The following is an 18,523-nucleotide window of genomic DNA, read 5'->3' as shown; positions in this document are numbered from 1 at the left end:
AACGAGTAGAGTGCCTAGACGAAACATCAAATATGAGGAAACGGACCAACTGCCATCGTAAGCCTTTTTCAAGCCTACAAACAAAAATAGCAAATATGCTATTCATAAAACTGAATTGTCGTCTCGCAGAGAAACATATCTTGTCACCGTTCAAGTGGGCATGTATCGGATTTAGAGCGGATATAATTCCCATAAGCATCTTTACAATTGCTCTGATTTGCTCACCAAGAAAGGTAAACTACGAACAGACTGATCTTCCAGCGTAGGACTGTGCCTTAAAGAAGTCAAATAGCATATGAAAAGGTTTGGCCATTTCTACTCTTCATGATATCACCGTGTCTTTCGAATTGGGGTCGTGGAGAAAGAATGCGTTCAGCAAGGGCGTCGACCCTTTGATATCACAAAAAGGCATTGCGAAGCCCCAAAATGTTCATCTTTAACTCGAATTGTCTTCATCTGCCGCATAAATATACACTGTATCGTTTTGTCCAGACCCTATTCGCTCTTTGTTGAGTTGTTACGATCCTCGGCATCCCACTGCTTCAACTGCTTTGACCAGCTGTATCTCCACGTCAGCACTTCTACTCTCATTCACATATCGGTATCATATAACGTACTGTCGGCTGGCGTACCATTGCCCAGGCTCAGGTCGGTGCGCCCATTGTTCTCGCTCAGCGCTGAACTTCCAAGTAACGGCCACGATGCCGGCCATGACGACACCGGCAATCAGAGTGTTGGCGCGCCAGTTGGCAGGCTGCGCGTACCAACCACCGGCTGGGGACCAGACGTGCTTGGGGTAACTGTCGTGAAAAGCGTGTTAGGTACGGTCGCTTTGTTTTCGGTGCTCGATTCGTGAGAGGTAAAACTTACGGGACTTTTCCGCCGCCGCCCTGGGTCAATTGTTAGCAGAGGTTCACAGAGAGTAATGACGACCACTTACCATTTTGTATGATTTATCAATGGACGTAAAGGAGAGGATCAGGGTGCGCAATGGCGACGTTGAATTGATGTCGAATAGCCGGTTACCAACAGGTGAGGTCCCATCCCAAGCTTCCAAGGCTGGCCCGGGAGAAACGTTCAGCGGGCCGTGGTTGTTCCGACCAACCACACCCCAGCTCACACGACTCTAGCCTTTAGGCTTGTAGCGCAGAACTTTTTCCCAGTCGACGACCAAAAGAACAGGCGACAATTCCTCCCCCGCCGCCCCCATTACGAACAGTAGGGAATTTGGAGATATTTGGGATAGAGGGAAATAAGCTGGCTCGATGAAGCGGGTACGGCTCGATCGATGGGGCGGCCAATTGCTGCAGGCCCAAGCCCGCAGTGGCATGAATATCACGAGGCAGGCCTTTCTGCAAACGACTCGACGACAGACTACTTCGGCTACCGCTCCCCAAATTGACGAAGACACACCTAAACCTCAACCTCTTCCCTCTCCTCCTCACCACCGCGCTGCTGAATCGGCTAAGCTTGCGGCTCTCCACGCCCGATTATCCCTCTCCAACAAGATCCCTCTGCAGACTCTCGCCCGCTCCCTCATCGTTCCATCAGCCGACAAGAACACCAGCTACAACAATGCAAACCTCGCTTTCCTCGGAAGCACGTTGATCAACTACCATGTCCTCGAATATCTCGTCTGCAAATTTCCTCGCTTGCCAATGGCCATCCTCTACGAGGCCCTCCGCGCCTATGCCGGAAAGGAATCACTGCACCAAATAGCTCGTCGATGGGGTGTTGAGGCCGCAGCTGCCCCTGGAGAGGAGGTCGATCCAGGCCTGCTACAGTGGGCACCCAAAGATTCGGGTATGCAAACTCGCTGGGGATACGTTCGTCATGAGGCAGAATTTACCGACCGATTTAAGCCCCGCCGTGGAATTAGTAGCCGGGTGGTTTTCGATGACGTTTTTGGCGATCTTGTCGAACAGCCCAAGGCTGGCGAGGAGGGATACATGTACTACCAGCATGAGGCTTACTCTTCATTCGTTCAGGCCGTTGTCGGCTCCATCTACACCCACACCGGCCAGGATGCCGCCCGAGACTTCGTTAAGTCCCATGTTCTTTCACGACAGGTTGATCTTTCCAGAATGTTTGAGTTCAAGATGCCCACACGAGAACTCGCTTTGCTGTGTGCTCGTGAAGGCTTCGAGGCTCCTATTGCCCGCCTAGAGAGTGAGACAGGTCGTCATTCACGAACCCCCGTCTTCATCGTTGGTATTTACAGCAACTCCGAGAAGCTCGGCGAGGGAGCCGGCGCTAGCTTGGACATGGCAAGGTGGAAGGCTTCTATGAACGCTCTGAAGGCGTGGTACCTCTACAGCCCTGGCAACAAGGTCCGGGTGCCGAGTGATATGCACGAGTCAGGCGCTAAGCCCTGGAAGGCCCCTCACATTGATATTGGTGAGATTATCTAAAAGAGGCGTCGTTGTGTTGGATATATATGTACTCGGGGGCGGTGTAAAGGCGTCGACCCTGTATGTTGATAATGATCAAATTCGCCCAGGTTGGGCAGTGTATAAAAATTACATGGGAGCATAGGACCCTAGAGGATCGGGTTGGGAAATGTCAATGTACGATACAATGTAGAACAATGACAAAACTCCTCGACGATGGCGAGTCGGATTCAATTTTGCATTACGCTTGCGTCCCTGACGCCCAAATGGGTATACTAGATACATGATTTTATAAGTGAAAACAGCTCTTCTATCAATGGGTTTTGAAACTGTAGGTTTAACTAAAATGATCTCCCTCACCCAGGCGGATACCCTCTCCTCTTCTCACGAGGGATCGGTAGCGATCTTGTCGCTGCGCCTTTTCAGCTTCCTCGCGCATCTTCTTTTTGCGTTGGTACACTGCACGAATGGTATCTCGGATCTGCTGCTTTCCTTCGTTGTAGTTGGCCCGCGCCAGCTCAACAACATTATCGATTTGCTCAGGTGTATAGATAAAGTTCCATGTGCTGAGGTAATCTGTAGTACCGGGAGAGATGCCGGGTACCTTATCATTCGAGATGAAGGGCAGGTAGACGACGGCAATTCCAGCGTCTGGCTCCATTAGCTGCCAGGAGGTGTCGCCAGAGAGCGCTTTAGAGGGAGGTGGCGGCTTGGAACTACGCTCTTGATTTGTTCCGACCCAGACTGTGCAGTATCCCAAATCGCCGGATTCTTGATCACCATGTTCGAATTTGGTTTTGTCGTCTTCGGCCATGACCTTTTTACCCTCCTCGTGAGCTTCTTGACGAAGTTCCTTCTGCTCTTCTTTAGCTTCTCGAAGCTTGGACTCGGCCTCACGAGTGGATCTAGCCTGTGCTTCATCGAGCTCTTCAACGACTTGAGATGTAGCTTCGTCCGATTTAGGCCAGCCAATTCCAACTGGCCAACCCTTGATGTTACGTTGCTTGGCGTATCCATCTGCTACGGACAGCCAGTTATCGGTTTTGATGTCTGCAGAGGCATCAAATGCAACCAGAACATCGACATCTCGGCCAGGTCGAAGAAGGGGGTAAATGGGCAAGTTGTTGGACATCCCAGCATCCATGAGTTGAATGTACTCGTCATCATAGACACTGTTGGGGGTTGTTTCCGGTAGCCTCCCGTGCATGCCATAAGCAAAGTTGGGGATTTTGGCTGGGTCAATTGGATGTACTTTAATCAGATCATCATCTCGGGTTGAGATGAGTTCGTCAATGGTGCCAAATCCAGTCAATCCTTGTACCAGCGGCTTGATCTCTCGATAATAGTGGCTAAGGGTAGCACAGAATGCACTGCCAAAGATGCCCATGAGTAGTGGCAATCGAACCTCGGGAAGATGGAATCCATGCTCCGGAGGAACATCGAGTCCTGCCTTGAACTTTCGGCCGAGAGCCCAGGTTGGAATGCCGGCGCCGAATTCTTCGCAAAAGAATTCGTAGGGGGTGATTTCATACCATTGAAACCAGGCTTCTTTCTTGGCCTCCTCCTTAGCAATTTCCGCTTCAATTGGTCCCTGTTCAGCAGCCTCGGGCAGATTAGGAATCTCGTGCCTGACAGCGGTGTAGATGGGTAGTGGAAGTTGTCCATATTGTATGTACTGCCGTTGGTTCGAAAGCTTGAAATCACGATCGTTGACACCGAGGTCTCCCTTGGGGACCAGGTATCGTGCTGCTAGCAGTACGCCGTAAACATCAACCAGACCAAAATCGGCCTTGGGGTCACCCTTCAGCTTCTCAACCATACCACTGAGAAGGTATTTATTGGTCGGCATAGAAGCAAGTGCTTGAAATGCCACCGGCGGGTATGCAATGTGAGTTGAAGACCTAGCTTTCAAGTGCTCGAGGAGGTTTTTGAGGCTCCCCTGGTTGAATGAAGTCAAGTTCAGGGCCTGAAGCCAGCAGGAGCCGCTGACACCTGATGTATATGTCACACAGTCGAACAACCCATCTTCCTCCGTCGCAAGTATTGATCCTGTTCCTGCAATGAGCGCTCTAAGGCCTCCTCCGGATCCACACATGGCAATCGTAGGAACATCGTCCGGGTGAACCTCATCCTCTTCGAGTCCCAGGTATTTGGCCAGCCCAACCCTAGCAACTCGTTTTCGACGAGACAAAAATTCCTTCTCCTCGTTGCAGAGGTCTGGAGATACTCTTACTGTGGCCGAATATCGAATCTCGGGATTTATTAATGGATCATGGGCGTCTTGCCAAATTTCATCCGCCAGAGAACCTGGGGACATGGACAGCTCGCGCTGAAGCTTGCGAACATATCCGGGTATAAGTCTGGACCATTCCGGTAGGAGAGAGGTGACAATCTTATCGGAGAATGAGGAGAATTCAACGTTGTTCAGGGTACAAAACGCCTCAAAACGGCGGGAAAAGTTAACCCAAGCTGACTGGTCTCCATCGGAATTTTGGCTCCTTTCTCGGTTTTTGTCTTGTTCGGATTCCTGATCGTTTCGTAATCTTTCATGTTTGCCGGAGAGCTGTGCAAAGTCGTCAGAAGGGTAAAGCCACCAGATGAAAAGTCCGCCGGTGATTACTGCTACTGGCAACGTCGATCGTTGTTGTTCTTCTTGCTTGGCATCGCGTTTGGAAATTGAGGTCCAAAGTTGACGGTGTTGACGATGCGCCAACCGCCTCCGAGGAAGTCGTGTGTGATGGTTGAATCGAGAGGGGATTCTATTGAGGCTCTTTAGAGAGCCGCGGTAGTGTCTCATGGTTTTCGTGTTCAATTGGTGTGTTTATCGAGGGCTTCCTGATGGATTGGCTGCACACATGCTTTCTGTGGCTGTTTGCCCAAACTTAGTACATTGTCGCAAAGGGCTTGTAGGGAACTCGACGGTGTTGAAAAGAAATTAAAGAATTAGAATGACATGGTATCTTGAAGAATCAAATCACACACAATAAGATTGTGCGGGTTGCGTCGGACACTGGTGGTTTATATGGCACGAGTTTGCGCAGCTTGTTGAGAATAGCTTAAGATGGCTGATGTCATTCCCAAGTTCCTCCCTGCAAAAGTGGGAGGTGGGGTGGAATAAGGCGGCACTAGAGCGGTACTTTAGAGTTAATAGAAAATCTCGAACAATACCAAGTATCTCTCTATCAATGTCTGAGATCACAAGCACGTCGGACGCTCCCACATGGATAAAGTGGTGCCACAGATCAATCAAGAAAGTCGATAATTCCCGATGCCTGTCTGTTTTTTCCTCTGTTTGGGTAATCTATGCCAATTTTTACATGTGCCACGGATCTTCAGGTCCGCTTGGGACTTGGATGGTTGAAAAGCTTGGTTCCGAGCCAAGCAACCGTCTCAAGACCCAATCAGGTTACGGCTGACGGTCAACTTGGGCTTCTAACTTCGCGAGAACTCAATCTGCTCTACTGCCAAGTTTTGAGGTGGTGGGAAAACTCGACACTCGACGTTTATCTTGGCAAAGGAAATAGATCTTAGATCTCTTTCGGCGATCTATTGTCGATAGTGCGATAAACCTTATTTTATCGAGAAGAAACCTCTTTAATGACGAGTGCATTGTAAGTATAGGGCAATCTGACTCAAGTTTTACTCTTTTGTCGATGTAGCTTCCCTTGGTCTCATTGCAAGCATCACAACTCATAGCTTTCATAGCACGTCTCACCCACCGTAGTCAATCGGTACCGGCATAACCCTCAACTCCAAGCAAAGGGGATGAGTGTCTTGGTCCATTAAACAAAAAGCTTGAGACGTAGTATACCTACGTATACTCACTCATTCGAAACTTCCTAATACATCAACCAGCAATATACCAATTGCTTAGAACAATGTTTAATTTATCTATCTCTGCTACGCAGAGAAGCTCTTACTTGAGCTGTATGCCGACGAAAGCAGATGAACAAACACTGTGTTTATACGGAGTACCTGTGCAATGCCTGACTTGTTTGGCCTTTTAGGTTCTGGCGTTTCTCTGCGATTTTCAACTCCCATGGATGCCTTAGAGACAGAAGGACAGGCAGAAGGGCAACCGCAAAGTTGTCTTCTAAGACTTTCAAGTTAGGATGCCAAAAATAAAGTAGCCTAAATGATCATCGAGGCTAGTATAATCCAACCGAATTATTTCGTCTTTTATGGCACCCTGACGATTGGCAGAGATGATTTGACGCGGTTAAAAATACTGGATCGCTGAGCAGCAGGAAAGTGGGGTCGGCTTGGGTGGGGGAGGTACAGAAAGAGCGTGTCGAGTCGACAAAAACGGCGGGCGGTGAAATCGCAAAGCTAGCGATGGGCCTCTCGATGGGTTTTTTTCAAGTATTTTTTCTCTCGCGCCGGCAGAATTAATCAATCGCATTCTTGCATTTCATCGTGTAGCAAACTCGTTTTCTACACAATCACTGCCTCATTTTGAACAATTCAATAGGTAAGCTCTCTACCGTGCGTCTTCAGACTCAGTTAAAGGTTTACGCCGATGACTCTTTCTTGCCGTACCCCGCCACCACCTTTTCAAGGGTACCTACATATTTTTCGCGACCTCTTCTAACCTAGCTTTTAGTTTCTCTCTTTCACATACCACAACGCTCCATTCTTCACCTTAAGTCGACTACTCCATCGCGGTCGCATACCATCTCCAATCACAATTTCTCGATAAAAATACAAAATGAGCGACGCTGAAGCCCCCAAGCCCGTCGAGGCTCTCCAGCCTGAGGTCGAGGCTACCCCTACCACCCAGCCCATCGAAGAGAAGACAGAGGAGAAGTCAGAAGAGACCACACAAGAGACATCAGAGGCCAAGTCTGAAGAGAAGAAGGAGATCCTCAAGACTACCGCCAAGCACGATGAGAACCCCCGTAACAACCGCAAATTCGACCCTTCAGTCCGTGAGGTCACTGATGATCCCAATGCTATCCGCAAGCAGGTATGTATAGCTCATTTCCGTTCTTTCATGGAGCGTATACTTATTCCTCCAGGTTGAGTTCTACTTTGGCGATTGGAACTTCCCCCAAGACAAGTTCATGTGGGAGTCATGCGGTGGAAGCGAGAACAAGCCCGTCAAGGTCAAGACTCTCCACTCCTTCAAGCGCATGCGAACATTCCAGCCTTACAGCGCCGTTGTTGCCGCTCTCAAGGACAGCAAGTTCCTCGACATTTCTGGCGAGGAGGGCGAGGAGGAGGTCAAGCGCAAGACCCCTTACCAGCCTTTGAACGCCTCCAAGTCCAAGGTTGAGGCTGCCACCGTTTACGTCAAGGGCTTCGGTGACGAGGAACCCAACACTCAGTTCGACCTCGAAAGCTTCTTTGCCCAGTTCGGCGAGGTTAAGGGCATCAAGCTTCGACGCACAAACGAGGGCCTCTTCAAGGGCTCCGTCTTTGTCACATTCTCCGATGAGGAGGAAGCCAGCAAGTTCCTCAAGACAGACCCTGCGCCCAAGTGGAAGGAGCATGACCTCAAGATCATGAGCAAGCGAGCTTACTGCGACGAGAAGAACGAGCTTATCCGACAGGGAAAGATCGAGCCCAACCACACTCAACCTAAGAAGTTCTACGAGGGCAGGGAATCTGGCAAGGCTGGACGAGGCCGTGGCCGTGGCGGTAACGACTCCGGTAGCCGCGATCAGGACAACTGGAAGCAGCGACGCGAGAACGATCAGAAGAACGGCTTCAAGGACCGACGAGGTGGCCGTGGAGGTCGCGGAGGCCGTGGCGGTCGCGGTCGCGGTCGTGGTGGACGCGATGGTGGCCGTGATCGGGATCAGGCCAAGGAGGAGAAGCACAGCAGTAACGATACTATGCCCCGCATCCAGTCCACCGCCGATGACAGCGATAACAAGAAGCGAAGCCGCGATGATGCTCCCGCCGGCGAGCCCGCTGCTAAGAAGGTCGATGTTGGGGCCGAGTAGGTCGAGGTCAAGACTGAACCCGAAGAGCGCGACAATAATAAAGATCAAAAGGACAAACCTGTGGTCAAAACAGAGTTAGAATCAGACCATTAAAACGGTGAAGAAAAAGGAACACGAAATGACAAAGTAGCATTGGCTCATACCACACATTTTGACCAAAAAAAGGGGAGGTTTTGGGAACTAGGAAAGTTCTTTTAACGAATAGAGCACAACGCTCATCTACTATAACACTATCATGGGATTTCTTACGGAGCAATGGAGTGCTTTGCTGTCTTTTCTTGTTGTCCATCTCGGCACTAAATATGGCTATTGGCAATTGACAGAATCATCAAACAAAACAGTTCGCAAGTGACTATAGAATTTACTTCTCATTGCCTCCAGTCTATCTACAATCATTCTCTTTGTAGGCATTCATAATCATTCATTACATGGCTCCTAAGTCACTAAATAGAGTAATCCAGCTTATTATCTCCAAGGACTCCCCAGAACTCCTCAACAAGCTCCTTTTGACCACTTGGGGCGCCTCGGACAGCAAGGTACACGCGCGACTCAAGCTCAGGATCCCAGTTGCCTGGGTTTCCGTGTACCATTCGACCACCGGCCTCGTTGAGGATTGCCCATCCAGCGCAGACATCCCATGCCCAGCATCCACCCTCCCAGTAAAGATCGCACTGGCCGGCCGCGACCGCAGCAATGTTCAGCGCAGCAGATCCCATTGATCGCAGGGAGTGTACCATCGAACCACCTGTCTCGGTGCTGGCCGTGAGCTTCCTGAAAGCCTCAACCTTGACGTCAAAGTTGGGTCCATCGCGCTGCGCACCCCACTCAATTGCGACGAGCGAACTTCCGAGTCCTTCGATAGGTCGAGGAGAGCGTGCGAGAGGAAGGCGGCGAGGCTCCTTTCCACGACCGTGTGTGAGAAAGGCACCGCGACCCTTGATGGCGGTGTAGAGGGTGTCGAGCCAGGGGTTGTAGATAACACCGATGGCAGGCTTGCGATCGATAGCGAGACCGAGAGAAATGCAAGCGCTGGGGAACGAATGGACGAAGTTGGTGGTGCCGTCGATGGGGTCTACAACGAAGGTTGGTTCGGGGCCAAGCTTCATGCCAGGCTGATACGTTTCCTCACCCATGAAGGAAATGTTGGGGAAAGAGGATGATAGGCGGGTCGATACCATCTTCTCGACACCCTTGTCTGCTTCGGTGACGATGTCGACGGCTACATGGAAGTTTTAGTGCTGTCAGCAACTAAGCACAGGATGAATGAAGACATACAGTTGAGCTTGGTATCAGTATCGAGCTCAGCAGGGTTGGCGGCCAGAATCATTGATCCGGCCTCGTAGGCCACTGATACGAGCTCATCATGGACGGCTTGAAGGTCGAGGTCTGCCATTGTCTTAGTTGTGGTTGATCGTTGTACAGATCAAGAGTGGTGTTATGATGAAATCCAGAGGAGCAGATTTATGGAGGGGCTCCCATGTCATTTTGGCGGGGTAGCTCAGCGAGTGGCACACGGTTCCTGGTCCTGCTACTAAGAGCCCGCATGAAGGGATACAAAGCAACGTTGAATATCATGATGCGGTAAATTCATCATTTGCCCGTTTATCTGAAGTTGCCTCAAGTTGCTCATCCTTGACCAATGTTGGAAGGCCTTTAGATATTGGACCCTTGACCTCCCACATATTATGTTATGCGTACGATCAAAAGTAATAGTTTGTATCTGATGCGTACAAGACAATCTAGTCAAGCTTTTACCAAGAGAATCAAAGATACCTTAAGGTTATTCAAGCCCCTGAAGGTAAACGGATGCTTACAAAGACTTCTCTTTTTGTATGATATCTCTGGAGATGGATCAAAGTTACGAGGGTAAAATAGAATTGCTCGATATCTAACACATCAAGCCACTATGAGCAATGACTTCAACAATAATACACTCCCCCGATGATAACACAGAGGCCTGGTCAGATTCTGCGTAGATGCCCGATTCTTACGGTTCTACTCAATTTATATCAACAAATCAAATGCCCGCTACCAGGCTGTTCGTAACTCAAAAGGTCAAGACAAGCTTCGTCTCATAGAGCAACCTAACTCTAACCACGACGAACACGTAGGTTGTGACTCACAGCAGCAATGGTCAGTAGTATAAAACGGACAGAAGAACCCCGGAAGGCAAAACCAAAATCGTCCCTCTTCATCAATAAATCATGAAACAGTGTGAAGCTGGTTGGGTTCTCAGGGGGAAAGATGACTAGAAAGATGATGGATCCGTAACAATCCATCCTAGTCGTGAATAAAACCATGTAACAAGGGAACAATGATGATAACTGATCCCTTTTAATCGGGGTCAGCGAAACTGAGTTCTTCGAGTTCTCTAGAAACTCATATTGCTCCTTGGCGATCGAGCGAGATAGCTGTTCAAGTGAATTATTATCTCGCCCAGCGCTTTTACACGTTCGTTTGTTGTCTAGAATAGCTGACTGGCCTACTACAGGCATTACTTACACGACCTACCAGCTTCCCACGCATCATTAGTCTCGAGCTGACGTCTGTGAGGGGCCGAGAACCGGGGCCGATCTGACAAGACCTCATCCCATCCGGACTTGAAGAGATATTACTACCGAATTACTCTGCATATATAGAACAGAACCGCGCGTTGTTCTCCTGCTCTGCTGTGAATTGGTCACGATGAGATTCTTCAATGGCTGAGCCATCGTGTTAGCATCGTAACGCCATTGATTCAAGGGTTAAACCACCTATCCATCCATAAGATACACAAGCGTTACATGAATGCCAATTTAGAAAGAAAACATACTTCAATCAAAGTCATGATCAATCAAAGTCCCACCCAGCGAATACACAAACCACACCAGATAGAAAAGGACTCCAAAGCCCATAAACGAAAACACAATCCTTAAGCAATCCGTGGCCCTCGTAGCTTTTATCTTGTCTCATCCTGAAAATCGCAATAGCTCATCCGTCTGCCCTCTCACATGTTCTCCCTAAACACGGATCGTCGCTCTGTCGGACTGCTCTCAGCGCTTCCGCTTCTTTCCTTGGGCTTTCCGAATCCTGTATCAATGGGTCGAGGGCTCACGCCGCGCAAACTCGAAGCAGCAGCATCGTCATCGAAAGGGTTTCGTCCACCAGGCCCTGAGGTTGGGCTCCTGCTTGCTCTGCGACCCCGGGCTTCTTCTTCGTCGCCGAATCTTTGTGGACCGCCCGACAGTCCCGGTGTTGCTGCCAGGTTCATGTTGTAGCCTCCGCCGTATCCGGTATCTCGGCCACGGCCACCAACATCCTCCTCGTAGTATCCGTACTGATCGGCTTCATTTCCAACGCGGGAGTCCCATGCCTCATCCGGGTCGAGGGGACCGAAGCCACGGCGGCCGCGGGCTGCACCGGTTTGCTCGTAGGCGCCTGCGGCGGAGCGATTGTTGCGGTCCTTCAGCTTGCGGAACTGGTCGTTGAACCATCCCATGACACCTCCTGGCGCAGGTTGCGGGGGTCCATAGCCGTTATCTTCTTTATGCCATGGTAGATATGACCCGAGACTTGGTGGTGGAAGCTGTAGGCAGAGAGAGTCAGTATTGTTTGTCAGAGATTGGGACAGCCAGGGTAATCCACTTACGCCGAGTCTGCGAGCGCGCAGTTGTGTGAAGATGAACCATCCTGCGGCACCTGCAAAGAGCAGGACGATAATGGCAATTGTGATGCCTCCAGCCGTCGACACCATGATCTATTATCCCGCTTTGGCGTGTCCAGACGGTTTGCGATGCGCTTTCGGTCGCGTGATGACGATGGTTGACGTGCGAATCCCAAAGGCGCAATTCTCGCAATAGGTGCTCCAATGGGGGAGAATTGTTGTTGTTAGGTATCGACTCTCGAGAAAGTAAAAGATAAAGATGGAGGTTTGCGTTGGAATGTAAGATCTGGGTCCCTCTGTCTGACTTCAGCTTGTGTGGATGAGGTGGCGGTGCTCGAGGGGCTTCCAGGTTACCCGAGCTCTTGGGGAGATCGAGGAATGGATGTTGCTCACGAATAGGCTGTCATCAATTACGATGGGAACCTGCAGCACCTACGGGAAAACAGCTCCCATCCATCTCATGGAAACACTGAGGTGGGGAGCAAAACCTTACTATGGATGTAAGCAGCCAGCTTGCTTCAGTGGACGGCTGCACGGGCCAGCACCTAACTTACAGGGCTGCTTATAGTGAGCTTGGCGCTGATGCTGAGCGCTGCATTTAGTATCAATAGCCCCTGCCCCGCCGCTAGTGGAGAGTTCCATGATCCCTGGTGCCGACGGGACGTCTTGAACAAATTATCAACCTGGAAACCCTTCAAATCAGCATCGATTATGTTGACCACTTAATAAAGAGGCCAATGCTTGGTCTCTGCTAAGCTGATTGAGTATGGCTTTGCCATGGCATCTTTTATAACTTCAAGTTTCAACATGTTTCCTAGTTCTTAAATGACTTCATTGACATGCCCTTGCCTTGGATATCTCGTATTCCTCTTCTAGACCCATCCATTTCAGGTGCATTTCAGATGCATTATATCGGCTACCAGCTTAGCTTCGCGAAAATAACAATAACGTGCAATTAACCGCCCTTTGCTTCAATCCATGGACTCAAAGCTCAAATATCACATCGATCCCAGTTCCCGCCTCTCCTGGCGAACGACAAGCTCTCCACAAAGTCCTCCAACGTACATAGTCCATCCTCATCTCCTCCGCACGTATCAAGCTCCATCACCCGGTCATTGATCAATACTCTCACATACTCCTCACCCTTCTGTTCTTTGGTACCGCCGCACTCGAGCTTCTCGACGTACATACGCGCCGCGAAAGGGACCACCCATGCTGACGAGTAGCCATGCGCCCTGACGGCTGGTACAATGTGGTGTTTCGGCAGCTTGCGTGTGTAGTTGTACAGACCCATGGCTGAGAAGATCGAGACCATGCTGTTGTCGTGGCTAAAATCCGCATACAAAGCCCTGTCAAGAGGGAACGTCTCTGGGTTAGAGTCCAACGTGCTGTTCGTGGTTGTCTCATCCTTGACGGGCTTCCGTGTTAGACGGGAAATGAGTTCATTAACATATCCGACACCTTGTGTTGGTCCCATGGAGTTACCATTACCGTACTTGTAGTACTTGCCAAGTGTTTGCCAGTAGTTATAGCTTCGCCAATCTTCTGTTGTAAAGAGGTCGCAGAACCTGGACTGTCCTGCGCCGTCGGGAGTGTTAACCGTGTTGAAAGGGCACAGGTCCATCAAATAGACTGTCTCCTTCAACGACAACTTGGCCTTTACCAGGTCTCTGTTCAGTCTGTCTCGGATAGGAGGCAGAAATTTGTTTCCCCAGGCGGTTTGTGCGTCATTATCGCCGAGGTCGTCTTCCTTTTCGAAAGATGTGCATAACCCATGCGACATGGTATTGTTGATGCCAGACTCTTCAGAAATTACCAGGATGTTGTCAGTGTAGCTGTCCCCAGATTCTCCACGAGAAGCATAAAAGCCCTGCGTGAAGTTGTGAGATGAAACCACGACTCTATCCGACCCCGACGCCCGGATGAAAGGCTCTGAGTTCTCGGCGAGTCCAATATACCGCTCATAGAATGCCCTTCCAGAATCAATCATCTGATCCTGACCAAAATCGGTCAGGTCCTCGGACCCAAGACTGTACTTGTAGTCCCTGAGCCATTCATAGCCACGACTGTACTTGGTGACAGACTTTTGAAGGCGGGCGATGGTGGCTTCGTAAGCTTCAGATTTAGTGATCGTTGGATATCGTGCTCCGTGGCGAGACAAGACAACGGCGACAGTGACGTCGCAACCATCAGGTGTTGATGAGTCAATCTCTGATGGAACAGAAAAGAATGAAGAGTACTGGCCCCAAAGTTTGGAAATGTCGTTACAGCTTCCGTCGTACTCACACCCAGAAGTCAAAGTGCTGGACAGAATATCAGTTTAAGATGAGAGATGAATGTTTCTTGAGGAACTCACTTGTTATGAACCCAAATAGCAAGAACGGTTATCAATGCGATTGTGCTAATTACCATAACGAGACAACTCCATCGTCTGGTCTCTCGCCGCTTATGCTGCAGGTGCCAGCTCTCAAGTCGCTCAGCATCCTCATAGCTCTCTGCGGCATTAGCCTCATCATCATTTCCTGATAGTAATCGTCCGCGCTCGGCATCAACGTCGGAAGAACTGGATCGACCGGCTGTTGAAGGCGCATCGTCGTGCGGGATTCCCACCATGTTGGATGAGATGAGTCGTTGTAGTGACAGGGATGTTCAGCGGTGGATGCCCGTATGAAAGAGAGAACCAGCAACTAGTTTAGTTCCCAACGAAAGTGTTGATGACAAAGCGACAAAGCAAGCTTATCGCGGGTAATCACGCAGTTAGAGAGCGCTTGATGCCTCTTTCCATGAGAGCTTCACAGTTCGATGACATCGGTTAGATTTGGGTAGCAACAGTATTGAGTGAGCATCCCTGACGTTGTTCGAGGTTCGAGACAGCTGAGGTGGGCCACGTGCACGATCATGAGGCTGACCAGTGAGGTACTGATCAGCCACATATCTACCGTCGTACTGTAACAGTGATTGTGATCAACTCGTTCACTTCTGATTTGGATATAATCACTCATTTTACGGATTATAGGCTCCGAGAGACATTTAAGTCCATCAAGCGGTCGATGGAAGTCATAGAGGTGGCCCATCAATAAACTGCATACCCTAAAGCTGCAGCATAAAACTTCATACTCTACAAAGATCCTCAAAGAGACCTCACTTTAGGGAAATAGTTGCGAGCATCATATGGTGTGTGTAAAACAACGCTCTAGGCGTTATGTATTGTAACTATCTACTGTGATTTCCTCCTTCAATAACCCAATACTAAACCTCGCCTATTACGAGGTGTCTATCGCATAACATAACATGAATTTTATAGCAGACTTGCCACCCAGATTCCTATTTTATCCGAACCCAGTTCCCAAATTCATTATCCATTACCGCAACAACATATATCCAAAAGCCTCCCACCTAGTCTAGCTAAGTGGGAGCTGTCGTATATGATAGGATGGTATCATTGAATGTAATGTAAAGAAATCATCAAAAACGTTGCAGTAAAAGTGCGGGGTATAAGTCAAACAGTGCATTCCAATCCCAATCATTCCTTCACATTGCAACACCGACGCTTCTCCTCTGGGGTCGGATATCGTTGCGACCAAACGTAGACGTGGCGAACCGCGATATCAGAGGCCCGTCGTCTGGTGATACAGCTGCCGTGCTACCAACTGAGCATGTTGTTGGAACCGTGCGAACCTCTTCGTCCGACTCCCAGGTGCTAACAGTGTCGACAGAGTCCGTGCTCCGGCGTCGAAGTGATGTCCCGCCCTGCGAGACCTGATAGAACCCTTGATTGCCCCTGATAGGGCGGGGAGCGTTTGTAACAGAGTCGAAGCTCATATTCCGGCCGTGCTGCGATCCGGGGAAGAGCCAACTGGATACTCGAGAGAAGGACTTCTTCTTCCTCAAGGGTGGTCGAAGAACCAAAGGTAAAGGTGGTGGCGGGGGTAGATTCTCTCGCCTAGGAGGAGAGGGAGTAGAAGACGGGGTCCGTGACTCTCCAGGAGTCCGGGCCCGACGAGGAGGGGTAACGGGAATCCTTACAGGTGCACGAGGGGATCTGATAGGTGCTGTGTGCGGTCTCTCGATTATATCAGAGTTGAGGCGTTGAGCAAAAGACGGCGCTGCTGGGGGAAGAGCGGGAATTGAAGGCATGGGCTCCAGCTCTGAGGGCATCAGCGGATGAGATTCGTCACCAGGACGATACGTAGAACTCATACCATGCACAGATCTAGCCACAGAGTGAGGAGTTGCCGGTCGGCTCGGAACATAGAGACTCTGTCTCTCAATAACATCGTCGATTTGTTTTTGGAGCTTCTCGACCTCAAGCATAGCACTCGCAACTCGTTCCTTGACCTTGTTAACGTCCGGCGAGCTGTAGGCCCGGGAACGACCTTGAGACTTGGGAGGGATTAGAGGCGGAATCTCATCTTCTCCAAACGAAGAGCCAGGAGCGCTGCCTGTGAAGTTTCTGCGTGGGGTGTGAAAGGACATAGGGGAGCCTGAGAAGCTCTTCTGATACTCTAACGAAGGCGGTACCTCTTCCGATGGGCAATCTGAAAGTTCCGATACACACTCCTCAGAAAAGTCAGATGAAGGGGCTGGATTCGCAGGCCTAGGCTCAAAGTGAGGTAAAAGAGGAGATACACGATTGTCAGGCTGGTAGATGCTCAACTCGAGTGGTCGGTAAGGGCGATGAGGCAGCTGTTTAGCTGGTCGAAGATTGGAAGCCCGTGATGGTGTAGGCTCAGGATAGTCAAAGAAGGGATCGAAGGGATCGCTCGAATGGGCAACATGGCGAAAGTCGGAAGGTGCTGAGATGAGGGGACGGCGTGAGTTGTTAGAGGAGAAAGACCAGAATCTCCTTCTCTTGGATGAGACACTGTCTCTTGTCGTAGACTCCGACATGTTACGATGCTTGGGCATGGCCACAGGCTTAGGGTGGTGAAGTGGTTGATCGTATATTACTGGATATGTTTGCTTCTCGTCGACTTGGCCTATCAGCAACTGTTCGTCGCTCAACCTGCCCACTGGCCACGAAATGTTCAAAGTACAAGACGAATCCGAGGCCCAGGCAATGCCAGTGTGGGCAGAGTCAGATGTAGAAGTAGAAGTAGGCAAAGACTTACTACGACGCGGCCTCCTGTCCTCTGAGGAGACCAGCGGTGCGCAGCAGCTGGTTAGCCACGATGGCCAAGGGGACGATTGAGGGCCAGAGCCATGGGCACCGTTGATACCGGCGTGTGTCATGCTGCGAGAGAAGCTCTCACGTCATACCGAGAATGCGTATCGAACGCACGGGAGAAGGAAAAGGCGGAAAGATGAACGATTCGTTACTTGTCAAACAAAAGAAAGGTCGGAGGCCAGCTGAAAAAGAAACGGTTCAAAGCATATAATGAATAAGGTAAGGTGAGATCCCGAGAGTGTATGTATATGTAACTGCGCGCGTGTGTGTGTGTTTGTATATATGTACGGCACACTCCTTCGTATATGTAAGCCAGCTCCTGCACGAGGGGATAGGATAAAAGCAGAAGCAGGACGGGAAAGCTGCAGGAAAAAGACCAGGGACCCGGCAGATAAAAAAGAATCAAGAGAATCAGAATCCAAGCAGCGGCAAGCAACTTGCAGTCTAACCCAGCCCATCTCGTGAGTGACGGCTGGGCCGCGACGTTTAATCCACACCCTTGGAGGCAACAAACGACAGCATTGGCATCCATGACCCTGTAACTGTAATTGGGATCTGGGAAGTTTCAGGGACCCATTAGACTACGATCTCGCTGAAGAGTAAAAAAGAAAATTAGTGAATAACAATAAAAAATGGGCGGCAGCCCAAGCAGATGCAAGACGACGTATCGAGTGGTTGACATTTACCCAAGACGAACCCACGGCGCAGGTGATGGACCGGGGTCGGTTGATACGCCGGACCAGTCGGCGCTTAGAAGACGGACTTGACCATGTTAGCGCTCCACACCAACTTTATCAAAACACCACAGAGACACAGTGACTGGGCCACACGTAGCGGCCGAGATGGTGTCTAGTTTCCTCTACTACGAGTCGATGTCGTGCATTTGGTCCACTCTCTGCTTGCCACAGAGGGACCCAGACGAGGTCTCGTGCTGCCTCCGTATTGGATGTAAGGGTAGACTGGGGTTTGAGTCTTGAGGCCTTTGCCTAGGTATGTAATGTTATGTTTTCTTCGAGGCTGTGTGTCGTCACGCTGCGCAATTCTCACTCTTTTTTTCTCGTCAGACTGGTGTGAACTTGCATCTTGGCGATTGATATCGTCAACAAGACTTTACCAGTATCACGTAGTACACCATAAATTGTCTGTCCATTACAGACAAAAAGTCATAGCTTTGCTTCTGTCTGTACCCAGCAGTAGATCTTGGAGCCTGCACTCGCTTGCTGGCTTCTAGTGCGAATCTTGCCCTGCTCGTCTTCCTTTGTCTTCCTCGAATCGACATCTGACGTCGCATTCGTGCATCTTATTTGGGGTTGCACCGCCGGTTTGGGCAACACCCCGGTCTAGGTGGGCTGATTGGTAGATGCACCCCGGGACC

At 50.1% G+C, this 18,523-nt stretch overlaps 8 protein-coding genes across 8 annotated transcripts; 2 read left to right on the top strand and 6 right to left on the bottom strand.

Moving 5' to 3' along the window:
• Window positions 1-495: 495 nt before the first annotated feature.
• FIESC28_04379 (uncharacterized protein) lies at window positions 496-943 on the bottom strand (the record flags this gene model as incomplete). The annotated part of the gene is made up of 4 exons (XM_031158526.1): window positions 496-559; window positions 618-800; window positions 871-890; window positions 941-943. The coding sequence occupies 4 exons, from the start codon at window positions 941-943 to the stop codon at window positions 496-498; spliced, it is 270 nt and encodes an 89-aa protein (XP_031017471.1).
• A 322-nt stretch (window positions 944-1,265) lies between these two features.
• On the top strand, window positions 1,266-2,411 carry FIESC28_04378 (uncharacterized protein; the record flags this gene model as incomplete). The annotated part of the gene is made up of 1 exon (XM_031158525.1): window positions 1,266-2,411. The coding sequence occupies one exon, from the start codon at window positions 1,266-1,268 to the stop codon at window positions 2,409-2,411; it is 1,146 nt and encodes a 381-aa protein (XP_031017470.1).
• Window positions 2,412-2,727: 316 nt separating this feature from the next.
• FIESC28_04377 (uncharacterized protein) lies at window positions 2,728-5,187 on the bottom strand (the record flags this gene model as incomplete). The annotated part of the gene is made up of 1 exon (XM_031158524.1): window positions 2,728-5,187. The coding sequence occupies one exon, from the start codon at window positions 5,185-5,187 to the stop codon at window positions 2,728-2,730; it is 2,460 nt and encodes an 819-aa protein (XP_031017469.1).
• Window positions 5,188-7,098: 1,911 nt separating this feature from the next.
• On the top strand, window positions 7,099-8,338 carry FIESC28_04376 (uncharacterized protein; the record flags this gene model as incomplete). The annotated part of the gene is made up of 2 exons (XM_031158523.1): window positions 7,099-7,356; window positions 7,409-8,338. The coding sequence occupies 2 exons, from the start codon at window positions 7,099-7,101 to the stop codon at window positions 8,336-8,338; spliced, it is 1,188 nt and encodes a 395-aa protein (XP_031017468.1).
• Window positions 8,339-8,781: 443 nt separating this feature from the next.
• On the bottom strand, window positions 8,782-9,731 carry FIESC28_04375 (uncharacterized protein; the record flags this gene model as incomplete). Its single annotated transcript, XM_031158522.1, has 2 exons — window positions 8,782-9,557; window positions 9,614-9,731. 2 exons carry the CDS (start codon window positions 9,729-9,731, stop codon window positions 8,782-8,784), a joined length of 894 nt encoding a protein of 297 aa, XP_031017467.1.
• Window positions 9,732-11,324: 1,593 nt separating this feature from the next.
• On the bottom strand, window positions 11,325-12,071 carry FIESC28_04374 (uncharacterized protein; the record flags this gene model as incomplete). The annotated part of the gene is made up of 2 exons (XM_031158521.1): window positions 11,325-11,903; window positions 11,967-12,071. 2 exons carry the CDS (start codon window positions 12,069-12,071, stop codon window positions 11,325-11,327), a joined length of 684 nt encoding a protein of 227 aa, XP_031017466.1.
• A 901-nt stretch (window positions 12,072-12,972) lies between these two features.
• On the bottom strand, window positions 12,973-14,594 carry FIESC28_04373 (uncharacterized protein; the record flags this gene model as incomplete). The annotated part of the gene is made up of 2 exons (XM_031158520.1): window positions 12,973-14,284; window positions 14,338-14,594. The coding sequence occupies 2 exons, from the start codon at window positions 14,592-14,594 to the stop codon at window positions 12,973-12,975; spliced, it is 1,569 nt and encodes a 522-aa protein (XP_031017465.1).
• A 918-nt stretch (window positions 14,595-15,512) lies between these two features.
• Window positions 15,513-17,213, bottom strand: FIESC28_04372 (uncharacterized protein; the record flags this gene model as incomplete). The annotated part of the gene is made up of 1 exon (XM_031158519.1): window positions 15,513-17,213. One exon carries the CDS (start codon window positions 17,211-17,213, stop codon window positions 15,513-15,515), a length of 1,701 nt encoding a protein of 566 aa, XP_031017464.1.
• Window positions 17,214-18,523: the final 1,310 nt, after the last annotated feature.

The sequence above is a fragment of the Fusarium coffeatum genome, assembly GCF_003316985.1.
Source record: "Fusarium coffeatum strain FIESC_28 chromosome Unknown BRIP53273_contig_88, whole genome shotgun sequence".
Taxonomy (NCBI): domain Eukaryota; kingdom Fungi; phylum Ascomycota; class Sordariomycetes; order Hypocreales; family Nectriaceae; genus Fusarium; species Fusarium coffeatum.
This window is presented reverse-complemented; position numbering and strand designations above follow the sequence as displayed.